The sequence below is a fragment of the Malaya genurostris genome, chromosome 2, assembly GCF_030247185.1.
Source record: "Malaya genurostris strain Urasoe2022 chromosome 2, Malgen_1.1, whole genome shotgun sequence".
In the NCBI taxonomy this organism is placed as follows: Eukaryota; Metazoa; Arthropoda; class Insecta; order Diptera; family Culicidae; genus Malaya; species Malaya genurostris.
Window position 1 is genome coordinate 6,039,266 of NC_080571.1, and position 17,919 is coordinate 6,057,184.

Below are 17,919 nucleotides of genomic sequence, written 5' to 3' on the forward strand. Positions count from 1 at the left end.
AATATACATTTTTTACAATTCTCTATGACGATTTGAATTTTGGAAAAAAACGGTTGTCGGACTTGGATAAAATTCAGCAAATCATTTATGAAACTATCAATGGTTTATTTGGTTACAGAGTCTCATGGTCTGCAAACTAGAGAAAATCACTAGGGGCTGTCCATAAAAGACGTCACGCCGCAAGGGGAAGGGGGGTGTTTCATAAAACGTGACCTTTTGTGACAGGGGGAAGGGGGGGGGGGAGGTTTTTGGAATGTGACGTCCAATATTTTCAATGAGCGCATTTTTTGAATACCTAATTATATTACTGCTTTGCACTATTTCCTGAAAAAATCTCTACAATAAATGTTTACATTCTATAGGAAAACGTGTATTTGTTGATGTAAAAGCTTCTACTTGTAAATTCGGAAATGAATGATGCAGGAAATCATTTCTGTTGTGATCATCAAAAGTGCACGGAGGAGCGAGTGAATTAGCGAAATTAATAAGTTTTGCCTAATATGAGTAAAAAAGGAAAAGATGCCTTCAAACGGTTTAACTTAAGTTATGCACTGACAATTTTTTCAGTAATTTGATTTTCTAGATTATCATACGAATTTCTCTTATCAGATTCTGATGCAGTGTACGCCATTTGAAAAAGGGTGGGAGATCAACGATTTCAGACGTAGATCATGTCATGTCTTATCTTGATCATATGTGATTTTCCTCCTTTGCTTTGCTTTTGTGACAATTTGTGACAAAGGGGGGATGGGGAGTCAAAAATCGTCAAAAAAGCGTGACGTCTTTTATGGACAGCCCCCTAACCAATATAAAAAGGTAGCTTATGAACAAAGTATGACGTTTTCATACTGAGCACCCTATCTCCGGAACCAGGGGATTGATCCGAATGAAAATTGGGCCATTCTTATGGCATCTTAAGAACTTCCATCTCCGAGAAAATCGAGTGACATTATTTTTCACATTTTTGGTGCATTATTTTCACATTTTATATGCATATCACCCTGTAATTCAGAAACCGGAAATTAGATCCAAATAAAATTCCGGAACTTTGTATGGGACCAAAAGACCTTTTATATGAATCCAAGTTTGTGAAAATCGGTTTAGCCATCTCCGAGAAAAGTGAGTGACAATATTTGTCACACACATAGTACACAAAGACATTTGCCCAGCTCGTCGAGCTGAGTCGAATGGTATATGATATACGGCCCTCCGGGCCTCGGTACAAAAGTCGGTTTTTGCAGTGATTGTATAGTCTTTCTATATGAGGAAGACTAAAAGGAACAGGTCAAGGATTTTCGGAAAACGAATGTGAAACAAATGAGGTGGAAGCGGGTTTTAAATGTATTAAAAATTAGACGATAATAAGTACGCTATGCTACAATCTTCGTAAAATAATTTCGGTATTGAAAAAAGGATATTATATTGATTTTCCAACCGCCCAAAGGAAAAATGTGATTCACAATCCAAAGTTTCAAATAGGGTTTGACTTCATTTGACCATCGTTTTCCTTCTCACCGGGAATAGCACGATAGTTGGGCAATTATTTCAGTCGCGCTTTTGTTTCAAGCATTTTTTTATCGTTGTGCATACGAAGAATCGCACTTTTCATGGCTTCCAAAAAATGGAGCATCGTTGTTTCCTCCTGCTTCACGAACAAAGCATGTGCCAAGAATGGAACTTTTCGTAGGCTGCGCCCGCTCAATCCAACACTCAATTCTGCAACTTCTCTCAGTCTAGTAAAGTATTCATCGGTTGGAATATTTTTGTCGTAGCTAATGATTCCAGCAATCACTAGATTAATAAGGGATGTTCGATAAATTTCACATATCGCATGATGATTAGGATTCCCGATAAACTGCACTATATCAGCCCTGTCCAGAAAAGCCAAATCGATGCTTCCAGTTAGATTCGAAGTGGCTAGTACAAAAACATTCGGATATTTTCGAATTCGATCCAGCTGAGTGAGTACAGCGTTTACAACTCGAATACTGTCACTCGGTTCATTGTTAGAAATAGATTCTCTGGCGAAGGCTATAGATTCCACTTCATCTACCAGTACGCAAACCAGTGCTGATCGATCCTGACAGAGCTCGTGAATTTGTCCAAAAACCTTTTGAACTAGTTTTCCGCTCTCGGAGAACCACTTGGAAAACAAACTGTGACTGTTGATTTCGATCAAATGAGCGTGTTTGTAGTGATCGATCATGCGGATGGACAGTTTCTGCGCCAAAGCTTTACAAAGACTTGTTTTTCCTGTACCAGGTGGGCCGTGCAGAAGGATCAATCTACACGATACAAAAAGCAGTTATTTTGAAATTTTTCTACAATGAAACCAGAAACTTACCGATTACAGGCTATCAAATTTGTATCAACATTTTTCCGTGAAAATAACATCGTAGTCTTTGTGAAACTAAGCAAATCATCTTTCAAGCCTTCATCATATATCAAACTTTCCCACAATCCATGAAATTCCCTAGCGGGAAGTGGCCAATGATTAGATATCTGGATCTCATCTCCATCTTGTTCAATAGTTTCCTCCTCCCCGGTACCGTCCGACAACTGGTACATGTACTTGCAAATTTCACGTTGTGTACATGTGATAATTTGGTCGCAAATCACCATATGTTCAACCTGTGGAAAATTTTCTTTGACCACGTGGTCTTTGGGAAGGGTTTGGTTTTTTGCTATGTAACGTTGTATAAATTGATGCAGATGTTGGGTAGAATGTTTTGTATTGAATCTATAAATTTCAAATTAATTTGTGTTTGTTTGAAGTTCTTGTTTCATATCTGTATGTTATACCCTTTCATGAAGGCAATTTCGACGTTGATTGTTTCCTGATTTGCCATTTTGGTGTATTTTCCTGAAATATTTTCCACATAGATCACGAATTCAAATACTTCTACTGTAATCCGAGTGTACAAGTAAACTGAGTCACTCGCAGTGATGTGCTTTTGTACTCGAATAATCGATTGAATGACAAACATAATCGATATAATCGATTAGCACTGCGAATACTTATCGAGTTAATCAATTAATAAAACAAAATTAATCGAAATTTGAATACTGAAATTTGAGGGTTAATGTGAGAAAGTAATTAACTGACGAAACATACTAATTTTTTAAATGGTACTTGCTTGTTATTTCAAGAAAACTCATATATTTTATTTTGTGAAATAAAACCGGGTAAATTTGATGAAAAAAAATGTTACTAGAGTTTTCTGGATGGTAAAGTAAATTTTGGTTTATTGTGCGAAAACTACAGTTGTTTTTAGAATCGATCCATCGTCAAAAATTTTGCGAATTTGACCCGAACCGTTACCATTCGGATCCGACTTTCGGTACCAAAATTACAGGATGCTAAGTAGTAAAAAACTGCCAGGCATTACGATTCCATTTCATTCCTCGAAATCGTGCAGTGATTCAAGGAAGACTAATATAGGAAGACTAATACAGGAAAGGACTATCCAGTGAGTCCGTAACGGTTAATTCCGGTAAATGGATTTCGAATATTAGTAGTTCTGCACGGATTAGTAGTTCTCACGAACTTAGCATTTTGCAGCTTTCTTATAACATTTTGTGTTTTTTTGTAGGAGGGTAGGTTGGTCAACAGGTCGGCCATCGTCGACTACGTTAGTTAACTAAAATTTATACTTAACATCTTAAGTCATTTGGGATAATGTTCTCCTGGAGGAAAATGTTGAATGCATTGAGTAAGACTGAGTCAGGCGGAATTTTCAACCAGTTGAATTCCATTCTGTTTAACCCCTAGGCTTTGTTGTTACATGACAACAGTGAAAGTGCGAACTCCACCATCGAAATCGGTGTGTTGTCTGTGTTCGAAACTCGCATAACGAAATTTCCCAATGTTGAGGATTATAATAATACAAAACACCAATTTTAGAATACCGAATAACGAAAAATGCCCATAATAATTCAATTTCAATGCTAAGGTATTTTTATGTAGAAGATATAAGTCGCATTGAAAGAAAAATTGGAACTTCGCACAAAGAAGTCATAAAAAAGTCTTTGGCGTATAGAATTTGAATTTTTATCGTCATAGCAAACCTCATGTTTTGACAGTTCAGGAGGACTGTTTATACGAGCTTTGCTTTATTTTTGCTAAATATTTACCAAAGTTACCCTACGAGGAAGTAAATAGTTCCTACAGTGACTGGACATTTTTACTGTGGCGGTAAGAAACCTTATGTTGGATACTGTGTTATTATTAGAACTCAAACGAAAGATCTCGTGAATCGTGCGTACACAACCAAAACAGTTCTTTCGCTGAATGTGATGTTTATCCGTCAGCAATCTTCCTGCACAATCGAGGGTATGAGCTGATTTGGGAACATGGCATTTTTGAACCAGTAAGCTCCCTGCAGAAATGGGAAGAGTCCTTGGAATGACTTTCGAAAATATAATATATGTCACGGTACGAATCGTTCAGCGTATGACAGAATAGAATAGTCGGCCATTAAAGCGGGTATTTGTTGAACTGCTTGTTGCCAAGACGACTGTAGGCAACTATCATCGAAATCTGTAATGAATTCAATTGTAGGTTTTCCAATTCTATTAGGTTTTGCACAAACATAACATAACCTCACAAAAATTAACAGAATGAACTCTTTTTGACAGTCGCCGTGTAATTGTATACAGTTTAAAAGTTCATCAGAGGTTCGTCATTTGAATTAAAAAATTGCAATTCGCCTCACACTAAACAGATTGATACAAATATCGCTCCTGGATGCTGTAAACGCATACAGGGCAATCTTTTTCAGTTCTTTCCATTGGGGAACAAGTTTTCAACAGGCACTTTTTCGTCATCAACAAAACAAACACACGGCAGCTGTCAAAGATGAACTTGATTCATCGGCAGTTCATTTGTGTCGTCATCGTGTGAAACCTGATTAGGTTTTGCACGATGATGACACAAATGAACTGCCGATGAATCAAGTTCATCTTTGACAGCTGCCGTGTGTTTGTTTTGTTTTGCGACTGCAAATTGAAAATTGAAAAATGACGAAAAAGTTCCTGTTAAAAACTTGTTTCACAGTGAAAAGAACTAAAAAGATTGTCCTGTATGCGTTTCCAGCATCAAGGAGCGATATTTGTATAAATCTGTTTAGTGTGAGGCGACCTCTGATGAATTTTTAAACTGTAAACAAATCCACGGCGATTAGGTTTTGCACGAATATAACATAACCTCACAAAAATGAACAAAATGAATCATGAAAGTTCACCTTTTGACAGCTATCAGTGGTTTGTTTATGTGTTCATTGCGTTCATTCTAATTTGAAAACGTGTTAATAGATATGTAAACAAACCACTGATAGCTGTCAAAAGGTGAACTTGATTCATCGGCAGTTCATTGGTAGTTCATTCGAGTGGTCATCGTGCAAAACCTAATTGTCAAAAAACGTTCATTCTTTTCATTTTTGTGAGGTTATGTCATGTTCGTGCAAAACCTAATACTCAGGCAAAATGAGTAGTGAAAATCATAAGGTAAATTTCTTGGGATGCATAAAAAATCATCACAATCATCATTGAGCACAAGGCGCAGATCTATTATACTTCCGAACGCGCATGTTACTTGCGTCGATTGCCGTATTTTCACCAGTTTGCTCAAATCGATGTAGGACAACTTCTAGTTAGCAATAGTGGTATGGAAAATACGTAACCGTAAATAATAAAAATATTTTGAGTTTCGACGGGTTGAATTCGTGACAGAAAAATGTCTTTTTCTGTTGTCTTTTCAAATGATGGAGTGTTTCTATATTAATTTTCGCATTTGATAATTCATTGCACCTATTCTGCATTATCTGATGAACAAATTTCTAAACTATTCATTACGTTTAGGAAAGTTTGATTTTTAAAATAACTCGATTATTTCATAATCGAATATATTACTCAAATAATCGATAAATTAATCATTTGTTTTTTTTTTGGTACAGTGCCAGCAGAATGCTTTAGTATTTTGATTCAGATACCGAAGAAGCCTACAAGTAACAGTTAATTGATAAGAGACTGTTATCAGATCCAGTTAGCTAGAAGCGTAATCGATTTTAGCTAGAAGCGTAATCGATTTTCAGAATTTTTGGAACAATCTTCAGCACAGTTTCACAGAGTGTTCACGTTCTTTGCATGAAAAATGTTCATTTTTTCGGAGTTTTTGACCCCTGTTGCCGGTACTTTTGGAACCGATATAGCCAAAGCCAGTTCGTTCTACCATCGACGAACATAACCTACCTTGTAACGTTAAATGATAATTTAAACTTTCAAACACTCTTCGCTTTATAATTTCGGAAGTCGAATGCGATTGAAATTTCGTAGCAACCTTTCAAACCTTTCATTTGAACCTAAGCTTGTGCAGATTAGTCCAACTAGCCCTGAGAAATTTTTGATAGTACTCTAAGGAGTGATACAATCTTTCATTTGAATCAAAGTTTGGAAAAATCAGTTGAATCTTCTTCGAGTTTGGCTAATTAGATGATTTTACCAACCAGGGGGCGCCTTTTCAAAATATACCCTTTGAGAGAGTGATATGTTTTTGATCGAGAATATCTCCTGTTGTTTCTAACGTATCAACATAACTTTATGATAACATTATCAATTGATAAATTTATGATAACATGTTCAGTTGTATGGTTTAATCATAATTAATTCAAAATTAAAGTTTTCTGAAATGTTTGTATCAACGAGCATCAAAGAGGAAAACTCATGACGCGTGTTTGCCTTTCTCGTACCCGAGTCGACGGTTATTATGTTGTATCATTTCTGCTTTAGAATTTCAGTCAATAAATTTGAAAACATCAAACTTAAACATTTATTGCAACAACATTGAAGTGTTTCAATAGTACACTATTGTAAAACCTGTATGATTTGAACCATGTCAGTACCAGCCAATTAGAATGCGTTCTGAGGAAGAGAACAAAATATTTGCTGCTAAACAGCTGTATCAGTATAAAAGATGAGCATTCGACTCAATTTTTTTTCCTTAAGGCAAAATCGACTGCAACACAGTTATGCTAGCACTTGATCCAATCCTCGAAACATTTGCAAACTGCGATTTTTCCATAATCTCATCTCGGGTGCTGAAACGCGTTCCACGGAGCAGTTTCTTGAGTCGACCGAAGAGAAAAAAGTCGCAGGGAGCCAAATCAGGTGAATTCGGTGGTTGCTGAATGGTATTCGTTTCGTTTTTAGTCAAATGTTGACGGATAACGATGGCATGGTGTGACGGTGCGTTTTCGTCATGCAAGATCCATAAGCAGTTTTTTGGCGAATTGCTTCACACAAACGCCCAAAAAATACTCTTTGTTGACGGTCTGTCCTTGTGGAAGGAATTCATCATATACAACAACCCTTCTAATTAATGAATGCTGTGAGCATTGTCTTATTTTTTGACTAAAAACGATGTGGTATTTTCGGTCGCGGCTCATTTAGTGTACGCCATTCACTCGCTTGATGTCTGAATTGCGTGTCATACTCGTAGATCCACGTCTCATCTCCAGTAAAAATCCGGTTGATGAATGTTGGGTCAGATTCGGCCTTGAAAATCATGTCTTTTGCGATGTCAACGTGTTGTTGAAAATTCAATTCCATTTTGAAAATTGTACAGAATCGAGGACACGCACAATCGCACAAGTTATTCAATACAGCGTAACTTTTACAAATGTCCAGGTATCAAGCTAAAAATTTGATAGAATATCAATTGACAGATGTGGCAACCTAAAAAAATCTAATCGGGTGGCTGAGAGCGCCACACGGTGGTGATTTCGGGAACGTTTTGATCAAGGTAGTACGAGAGAGCAACACCGAAGACCTCACTTCTATGGAATGAAGAGAGCTGCAGAATGGTGTAAAGGAACTTCATTGAGAGAACACTTTTTAACAGCGATGTGCGTTTCCATACGATATATTCCAAACTTCGTTGCTCAGTTAAGTTGTCCAGATTTGGGATCGGAATTAATTGTGAGCTCCAAACCAAGCGCCATCTGAGTTCTGCCTAAACGCAGATCCCATAGGTCAATGGCAATTCAAGGCACTTCTTAGCCCCACAGATCATCATAAAGATTTTTTTTGAATTTTCCTAATTTCTTACCAAAAGCATCGGATTTTAAAAATGGAAGTTGAAAAAAGGTTTGCGTTGCGTGAACATCATCGCTTGAATTGCAAATATTGGTAAGTATAGGTGAATAGTTGAAATATCTAAGTGATATCAACAGATAATATCTTTTTATTCTCTTCCGTAACATCACCATCACCGCCCACGGAAGACCGCTCTAGTCGATGACCAGCATGCGGGCCACCCTCCGGGCCTTCGTAGCCTGAGGGTGTTTCCCGCGGACTCACTCGAACCGAAAGAAGCGGCCATATATATTTAACAACGCCATCGGATTTTTCGAAAATCCGAGACGACATAATCTAATGTTACTATCCTAGTTTTAAGTTAGTCGTTAATTAAGATTAGAAAATAGCTTAAACAGTGTGCCTAAAAATATATTATATTATTGAATAAAAACTACAAGGATCAGCCCCATTTTTAATCAATTGTCACACTTTTGAATCCGCAATTGCACAAGAGTCTGCTGAGATCGATCTTTCTTAAGCGGCCCATACACGCTCAGTTTTCCGGATAGTAAAAATGAACCTTGGACGGAATAAAAAACTTAACGATTAACTGAACTAAGCAAACCTTCCAGTTTTGCGTTTTGTCTTCATGTCAGTTTTTCCCATGGAGGCAAATTATTCTGATCAAAAGAAAACTGACAAACTGAACGATTACCTGAAGAACTGATCAGTTTACCGGATGAAAGTGAGCTCGAGAGCTTCAGTCAAAAAACCGAACTTTCGGCCGGATGAATTCTTCAGTCACTTCAGTTAATCGTTCAGTTCACGAGAAATTGTTCGGAAAACTGAGCGTGTAAGGGCCGCTTTAGAAACCAACACCGAACTCGTGAACTTAGAATATAAACTCTGTTTGTTTAGATTTGTATTTGTTTTGTAGCCGACGAAATTACATCAATATCCCAAATGTATGCAATTAAATCTTGTACACACTTGCGATACGGATTTCGATATTCAGGACATGTTCTGTAGTGTTCTAGCTCTAGATGCATAATTTATGTCAGTTTAAAAATTTAAATCTTGAATTTATAACAAAATACCTTATGATCAAAAAATAACCGGAATTTTCATTTTAAAATTCCCGCGCTTGTCCAATCGGTAAACTTTTATTCTCTCAACGTTAGCAACACTTTTATACGCATTCTGTCAAATTTTGACGCATATCGTACGATTAGTTTTTGTTTGGCGTCTATACAAAGAAGTTGAAAAATTTTCGTGTGGCGATTTTTATAATGGATGAAAATTTAGAACAACGTGCGTGCATTAAATTTTGTGTTGCAAATGGATTTAAGTGTTCCGAAACGTTGAAAATGTTAGAATGTTAGCCTTTGGTGAATCGTGTCTATGAAAAACACAGGCATACGAGTGGTACAAACGCTTCAAAGGTGGTCGTACAAGCTTGGATCATGATGAGATCCCTGGCCGCCCAACAACATCTGTTACTGAAGAAAACATTTGAAAGAATGTGTATAAAAGTGTTGCAAACGTTGAGAAAATAAAAGTTTACCGATTGGGCAAGCGCGGAAATTTTAAAATGAAAATTTCGTTTCTTTTTTGATCATAAGGGAAACTGGCAGCCTCATCAGCGTCTTATCTGTCTTTCAAATATAGAAAAAATAAAACGGCAGCGTATACCAGTTCTAAATTTGACAGTAGAACTGTTCGAATAAATAAAACTAAAACGGCTTGCTTGGGATACGTTTGTTTCAGTTTCAGTTATATTATAGACCACCCATGTGAATCTTGCAGCTGTTGAATTCGCTCTTAAGGGAATATTCAGTAGTGTTCTAGTTCTAGATGCATAATTTATGTCAGTTACAAAATTTAAATCTGGATTTTATAGCAAGAAAAACTGGCAGCCCCAGCAGTGTTTTACTCGTGTTTCAAATATACAAAAAATAGAACGGCGTCGTAGACCAGTTTCAAATTTGACAGAAGAACTGGTCGAATAAATAGAACTAGAACGGCTTGCTGGGTATATGTTTGTTCCAGTTTCTGTTCTATTATAGATCTTCCATATAGAACTCCTAGCTGCTGAATTTGCTCTAAGCTTCTCTCCACCAAGCTTAGTATGCCAGTTTAGTGTGCAAGCAGTTATTTCTATAGCATAAAGTTTGTCTACCATTCTGCGAAAAACGAAGGTGCGAAGGTGAAAAACGATCGGATAACTAAGATACAGGCGATTATGTTTTACCAAATTGGATTTGACAGCTGTCACTGAATCAAATTTGGTAGCCGTCTGGTGGCCATGGCTGCAAAAAGGCCGTGCGAATCTTGGTGCTTCCGAAACAGCTATATTTTAGTTATATTTGTGTGACAGATAGTCAGAAAAACTTACAAACTAGAATAGCTTACTGAATAGTTAAAAAGCATTTACTCTTTTTTATATCGCCACTTATGAAAATACAGTCAGTGAAATTGAATCAACTCTCATTACCCAGTAACTCCGGAACCAGAACTTGAATCCGGACTATGGGAATATATGATAAGAGAAATGTAAGAAATTCCCTATAATACATAGAACTTAATGCTTCAATTCCTCAAAGTCCCATCCAAAATATGGGACTATTTACTTATATTTCAAATAATTGTCTATGTCTATTCGAAAACTCTGTGTAATTTATTTGTAAGTTTAAATCGACACTCAACCTTCCAAAAAAGGTTCTTAAAGCACACCTAGAATTAGAAACATAAATAATCATCAGCTTGATGCGTTATTTCTTTTTTGTGTACCGCTCCCGAAACGAAATCCTTGGTGTTCGAATAACAACAGGTTTAAAACCAGTGTAAATTTAAGATTTGCTGTTCGGCTGGCCCAATAATAAAATTAAATATAAAAACCAATGAAAAACAGTTTTTAGAATTTATTATTTTTACGTTTCGTCTTTGACTCATCAGTGCAGAGCAGTTCAAATTGATCTGCTTAGTGCTAAACTCGGCAGTTTAATTTGAACCGCTAAACAGACGTAAAGTTTCTGCTATTTACACTTTTTGTTTTGCAACGGAGTGCAATGTCTTTTCTGATGTGCCAAGCGAGTTTAGTAGTAAAATCTTTTTTGTCACGCAAACGTATGCATAATGAAATACGGATGATAAGTACAATTACAATACGCATGACAAGTCGAATTTTCTGCTAGCCCAAATAAATGAATTTGCCTCCATTTCGATATCATTGCTGTCTATATTCGTGATCTCATTCTATTATGTATTTTACTTTCGACGCATTTATAGCCCATTCAATTCGCCTAGCTTCGGCTTTTAGTCCGATGTATGTTTCCATCATCTTTTCTACGTAATGTGTCACCAAATTGACGTCGTAAGCGAAATCAAAATGTTTGTTCCCGAAGTGCAATTGTGGGAATTTCTTGTTGTCCGCCACCTCTTATAACGAACACCTGCGACACGTATTTCACTCTGCCTACGCGCTTTGGCACTCTCGCAACCTCTCATTCTGCTACTACTAGTCCGAGCCGGTCATCAATTTTAAGATGTGTTTGATTTGTGGAAAGTCGTTAAGAAATATGTTCAGAAAATTCTGTCGTTTTTCTGTATGTTCGAAAACCTTTCTATGAGCTATTTTTAGGTAATTTGGATGTTAAACCTACTGTCGTCTCTATTCACATCAATAGCATAGTTCAAGTACGGGTATACAACAGACACGGAGTATTAAGAAACGTTTGAATTCTAGCTTAATAACCCACTGCTAATATATGCTGACCGTAGATCACTAATTTGCTCAATCGTGCTGGTGTATACTCTGGCGTACAGAGAGTAATTTTCACTGGAAATTTATCTTTACCTCACCAAAACGCACCTTGATAAGCTGGCACTCGATTTTCATCATTTCGCGTATCTGGTGCTGATGATGCCGATTCGGAGGCATCATACGGCTTTATTAGAGCTGGCTACTACATGGCGAGCCCAGTCTGTTTGGCAGGTCTGAAAATCGACGGCCATTGCAGTTGTTTGAATACGAGTCTATGATGATAAATTCGCTACCCTATTAATTAATAAAATGGGTCCAAACATAATTGGCTGGCCAAGTTACGGCCAAGCAGAACTAGCAGAACCATAGGAAGCCCACTGGCGAAGTGAGGACTAATTGCAAGCACCGTCCATGTGTCAATATGGTGAAAGGTAGGTGCAATTGCACAATGAATTTATACCGTATAGTGTGCAACGGTCGTCGCATCAGGTGAATGGTATTCTTCTGTGTGCATGTGGTATGTGTGCTCTTGATGGCGTCTATGGCTCAGTGCAGAAGTGCCTGAGTACTTGCAAATCGAAAATTTAAAGCATCATTGCAATGTTATATGACACCCATTCTTCGGTGCCCGAGCCAGCTCACTGTGAGTATGGATGGCCGAATAAATTCATCCGAAAGGGGGCGCGTTTCGGTTCTGTGCAGCTTTAGATACAGTACGGGAGGGAATTTATAGTCTTCAATTAACACATCAATTGCAACGCAAGAACAGCTGTACAACCATGAGCTGGTGATTTTCCTTTCCGGAGCTGATGGCAAAGGATAGGCCGTATATAAGCTGCAGCAATTTTTCCCCATTAGAAAGGATCTGGCAGTTTGAAATGTGTTTAAAGATTGATAATAGGTCATGGAGCACTTGCTAAGCTCTGATTGGAAGGAGTACGCTCAATCCGAAATCGATGTTTGAAATCTAATAACAATTGTTGCATGAGTCTTTGAAGTATAAGTTATCGATCTCTCATGCAATCAGTTGAGATCTAGTTAATAAGGATTTCTAAACAGATCAAGTGTCGTTTAAAGGAACAATTGATATGAAGTAATGGTTAGAAATTCAAGATATCTTAATCTTTTCACGTGATTCTTATTTTGCGTTGATTCTGATTTAAAGAATCGTTGTCATTACCGTCAGTGTTGTTTTCCCGTTGCGTTGTATTTGTTTGCGTTGGCATGTTTGGATTTGACATTATCGGTTGACATCAGTGCCACTATGTTTCGAAGCAAATGTGTCGTTTAAGTAGTCTAATTAGCGGTTCAAATAGAGCACTACTGCAAATAGCACTACTGAGCAATTCCATAAATTAAGATGAAACTCATTTGACTCATGCATTGCGTTTTTTTTTATAATTATTCAAAAACTATCTCGCATTAATTTCGCAATTTAATTTATCACAACTAAGTATGCTTGTAATTTTGAATGCTCGCATTGTTAATTGAAGAACCTGTTTTAAGCCACCTAGTGGTGTAATGATGCCTTTCTCATATTACTCATAACATCATAAAGGTTACTGTAGAATTCACAAAAAAGCTTTACAAAATCTGTTTACCCTGTAGTTCCGGAACTGAAAGTAGTACCCACAACAAATTTAGGAATTCCGTATGAAACTGTAAGACTTTTTCTTTGAACCTATAAGTTTGTGAAAATCGATTTGGCCATCTTGAAAAAAAGTGAGTGAGATCCTGATCACTATTTCCAATTCGTCCAAACCCGGATTGAGATGACCGGAATAGCCGAAGTTGGTACGTTTGTCAGCAACAAATATGACCTACAAATTGGAACAGTTTTGAATCTAGTTAAATCTAGACTTACTATCTCATGCTCTATTAAACGAAATCTAACAACGAAGCGAAACAGCGTTTCTGTTACTTTTGCGTATGTAAGTCAGGCTAAACAGCATGAATCCGCAACATAAAACATGTATAATTATTGTTATAATAATAATAATAATAATAATAATAATAATAATAATAATAATTATTATTATTATTAATATTATTATTATTATTATTATTATTATTATTATTATTATTATTATTATTATTATTATTATTATTATTATTATTATTATTATTATTGACATCACAACACCACCGGTACGGTATTAGTGCACTACCGGCTGTGAAAATTGCAATTTTTTTCAAACAAATTTCAATTCATTGACGTTTTTTTTATTTTTTCGGTCGCACTTATCATAAAATAGCAGTTTTTATCAACCGCAGCACTGTCTTTTACCAATATCACTCGCCAGTAGCAGACATCCGTAACCGTTTCGATTTCTTCATAGCGTAGCGAAATTGAACAAAGCACGCATCGTTAGTTTTGTGTTTTCTTTTTCTTTCGGTGTTGTGCATATTGTCTTTCTATATGGCGATTTGAAATCTTTGAAACTCATCGCCTGTAACTGTGGAATCGGAAGTCGAATGCGGATGAAATTTCACAGAAGCTTTAAAAACAATATGAGCTCTAATTCGAATCGAGATTCATGAAAATCGGTTCAAACATCGCTGAGAAATCGAAGTGAGAGTTTTATTGTGGGAATTTTTCTACACTACTTCTGGTGTTTCTGTAATAGGAAAAAGGGGAACCAGTAGTTCCGAATTACGTTTTTATGCCCACAAACTAACCAAAAATAAAAAAATACTCATGAAATTGGTAATTTTCCATTTATCACGATTTAGTTCCAGAACCGAATGTCGGATCTAGATAAAATGTTCTAGGAATTTTTAGGAAGCTATAAGACCTTTCATTTAAATCTGAGTTTGTGAAAATCTGTTGAGCCGTTTCTGAGAAAATTGAGTGCACATTTTTACACTAATTTTTACATACTACCATGTATCTCCGGAACCGGAAGTCGGATTCAAATGAAATTCAATAGCACACCATAAGACCTTTCATTAGAATATAAGTTTGTGAAAATCGGTTAAGCCATTTCTTAAAAAAAGTGAGTGCATATTTTTTCCATTTTTTGGTGCATATCATCCTGTATCTCCGTAACCGGAAGTCGGATCTGAATGGAATTCAGTAGCAGGCTATGGGACCATGAGACCTTTCATTTGAATTTAGGTTTGTGAAAATCGGTTTAGCCATCTCCGAGAAAAGTGAGTGCATCCGATCATGGAAAACCTGAAAAATATAGTTACCTAATGAGGTACCAACGCATCGTTACTGGTTTTCTGCTGAGTGCACATAACTATTTCTTCTTTTTACGTTTCGCCTTCGGCTCATTAGTGCATTAGCAGTTTATGTTTAATTGCTAACGCCACCACGCGGTTCAACATTTGGTACCAAAACTCCTAAATAGGTACTACTATTAAAGGCCCGGGAGCTGTCACTAATTATCGTCCATTCGGCACTTCAGTAACGATATGGCATTTCGGTACAAAAACCAGTAGCTTTACCTCTGCTTAGTGGTTCAAAATTCTCAAAGGTGACTGAGCCGATTTCAACAAGCCTAGTCTCGTTTGAAAGTTACTATTGCGTCATTGATCGAGTTTAAAGATCAAATGGCTCTGATTTCTGGTTCCGGAGATATAATGGTTTAATAGTGGACTTAGTCGATAAAACGCGTTATCATTTTTCACCACTCAGGCTCGTTTGAAAGATGCTGAGGCTGACCAAATGGCTGTCACTTCCGATTCCAGATATATAATGGTATAAGTGACGTAACCGACCAATCGCATTTTACTTCTTACCACTCAATTTTCTCAGAAATTATTGGACCGATTTCAACAAACGTAGGCTTGTTTAAAAGCTAATATGAGGTCATTGACGAAGTTCAAAGATCAAATGGTTTCTGGTTACGGAGATATGATGGTATAAGTGATGTAACCGACTAAACGCATTTTTTCTCTTCACTCAATTTTCAAGTTAAGACGAATAGCAGAATCTGCATTCAGTTCTAAAAGGAGGGCAATGCAATCAAATATACTATATATCAATATGGATCACCCTTGCGATTCACGAGGGACACTACAGTAAAGTGCTGGTTTAGCCATCTCCTCCGGGTCTCGGTTGAAAAGTCAGTTTTCACAGTGATTGCATAGCCTTTCTATATGAGAAAGGCAAAAAATAATTCTAGTAATTACTATAAAACGAACACCAAAAATTACAGGTGAGTTGTACTAATAGTCAGTATTATTATTTTGCGTATTATTTTGCTTACTACTTGGCCTTCAATAAACGATTGCGTTGTAATCGGTCAATGTATATCGGTACCTACAAGCAAACTTACTGGAAAAGAAAAAAGGAAGAAGGAAAAAGGAAAAAGGAAAAAGGAAAAAGGAAAAAGGAAAAAGGAAAAAAGAAAAAGGAAAAGGAAAAAAAAAGGAAAAAGGAAAAAGAAAAAAAGGAAAAAGGAAAAAAAAAAAAGGAAAAAGGGAAAAGGAAAACGGAAAAAGGAAAAAGGGAAAAGGAAAAAAAAAAAGGAAAAAGGAAAAAGGAAAAAGGAAAAAGGAAAAAGGAAAAAAGAAAAAGAAAAAAGGAAAAAGGAAAAAGGAAAAAGGAAAAAGGAAAAAGGAAAAAGGAAAAAGGAAAAAGGAAAAAGGAAAAAGGAAAAAGGAAAAAGGAAAAAGGAAAAAGGAAAAAGGAAAAAGGAAAAAGGAAAAAGGAAAAAGGAAAGACGAAAAAGGAAAAAGGAAAAAGGAAAAAGGGAAAAAGGAAAAAGGAAAAAGGAAAACAGAAAAAGGAAAAAGGAAAAAATAAAACAGAAAAAGGAAAAAGGAAAAAAGGAAAAAAGGAAAAAAGGAAAAAAGGAAAAAAGGAAAAAAGGAAAAAAGGAAAAAAGGAAAAAAAGGAAAAAAGGAAAAAAGGAAAAAAGGAAAAAAGGAAAAAAGGAAAAAGGAAAAATAAGGAGAAAGAAAAAAGGAAAAAGGAAATAGGAAATAGGAAAAATGAAAAAGGAAAAAGGAAAAAGGAAAAAGGAAAAAGGAAAAAAGAAAAAGAAAAAAAGAAGAAGGGAAAAGGAAAAAGGAAAAAGGAAAAAGGAAAAAGGAAAAAAGGAAAAAGGAAAAAGGAAAAAGGAAAAAGGAAAAAGGAAAAAGGAAAATGGAAAAAGGAAAAAGAAAAAAGAAAAAAGGGAAAAGGAAAAAGGAAAAAGGAAAAAGGAAAAAGGAAAAAGGAAAAAGGAAAAAAAAGAAAAAGGAAAAAGGAAAAAGGAAAAAGGAAAAAGGGAAAAGGAAAAGGAAAAAGGAAAAAGGAAAAAGGAAAAAGGAAAAAGGAAAAAGGAAAAGGGAAAAAGGAAAAAGGAAAAAGGAAAAGGAAAAAAGGAAAAAGGAAAAAGGAAAAAGGAAAAAGGAAAAAGGAAAAAGGAAAAAGGAAAAAGGAAAAAGGAAAAAGGAAAAAGGAAAAAGGAAAAACGAAAAAGGAAAAAGGAAAAAGGTAAAAAAAAATTTGCAATACTTCTGTTATAGTAACGCGAAAGTTCGTTGCGATTGAATCTATTTTCATCTTATCCGTGCAGCCAATATATTGAACAGAGATGGCATATCTCATTCTAACTAGATGTGTTCCTCTATGAGATGAATGGTGGAGCTGAGATGATTACGGTAGTCGCTGCTCTATAATAACGTCACAAAAATTTTGTTGTAGATAAGTCATGATGAATTTTCCTTCCTCTTCACTTTTTTCCGGCTTCACTCACATGTGCAGGCTAAAGTAATTCTCATTGTTATTTAACGAACAAATGCATTGATTCGAACGAGAAGAAAGTTACTTTAACTAATGGTTCCCTTGGTTGGAGCTACTGGGAAGGATGTGATATATCAGGAATCAGAACAAATTGGCTCAAATGGCACGTTCCCCTTGATATTTGGAGATTTGTGCCTTGCCATCAATTTGTTTTTAGCATCATTTTCCCGATATATAAGAGGGAAGGATTGAAAGGAAATGGTAAGGGTTGGACTAGGAGGATGGGAAAAATTGACGACACAAAAACACATAAAAGCAGAAGTAAATTCTGCACCCCTAAGGGATGCTGAACAATCTGCTGAGGATCACATTTAGTGGAAGCAGAAGGAAATTCTGAACCTCT

General features: G+C 36.2%; 1 protein-coding gene across 1 annotated transcript; it reads right to left on the reverse strand.

Moving 5' to 3' along the window:
* Positions 1-1,440: 1,440 nt before the first annotated feature.
* Positions 1,441-2,849, reverse strand: LOC131433019 (pachytene checkpoint protein 2 homolog). Its single transcript, XM_058599741.1, has 3 exons — positions 2,803-2,849; positions 2,345-2,740; positions 1,441-2,285 (listed from the first exon to the last, which is right to left on the reverse strand). The coding sequence occupies exons 1-3, from the start codon at positions 2,847-2,849 to the stop codon at positions 1,541-1,543; spliced, it is 1,188 nt and encodes a 395-aa protein (XP_058455724.1). The 3' UTR covers positions 1,441-1,540.
* Between the last annotated feature and the right edge of the window lie 15,070 nt (positions 2,850-17,919).

Coding starts and splice junctions, on each gene's coding strand:
- LOC131433019 (XM_058599741.1), bottom strand. CDS start 2,849: ATGGCAAATCAGGAAACAATCAACGTCGAAATTGCCTTCATGAAAGG. Junction 2,741..2,802: donor GAAATTGCCTTCATGAAAGG/GTATAACATACA, acceptor TGAAATTTATAG/ATTCAATACAAAACATTCTA. Junction 2,286..2,344: donor AATTTGATAGCCTGTAATCG/GTAAGTTTCTGG, acceptor TGTATCGTGTAG/ATTGATCCTTCTGCACGGCC.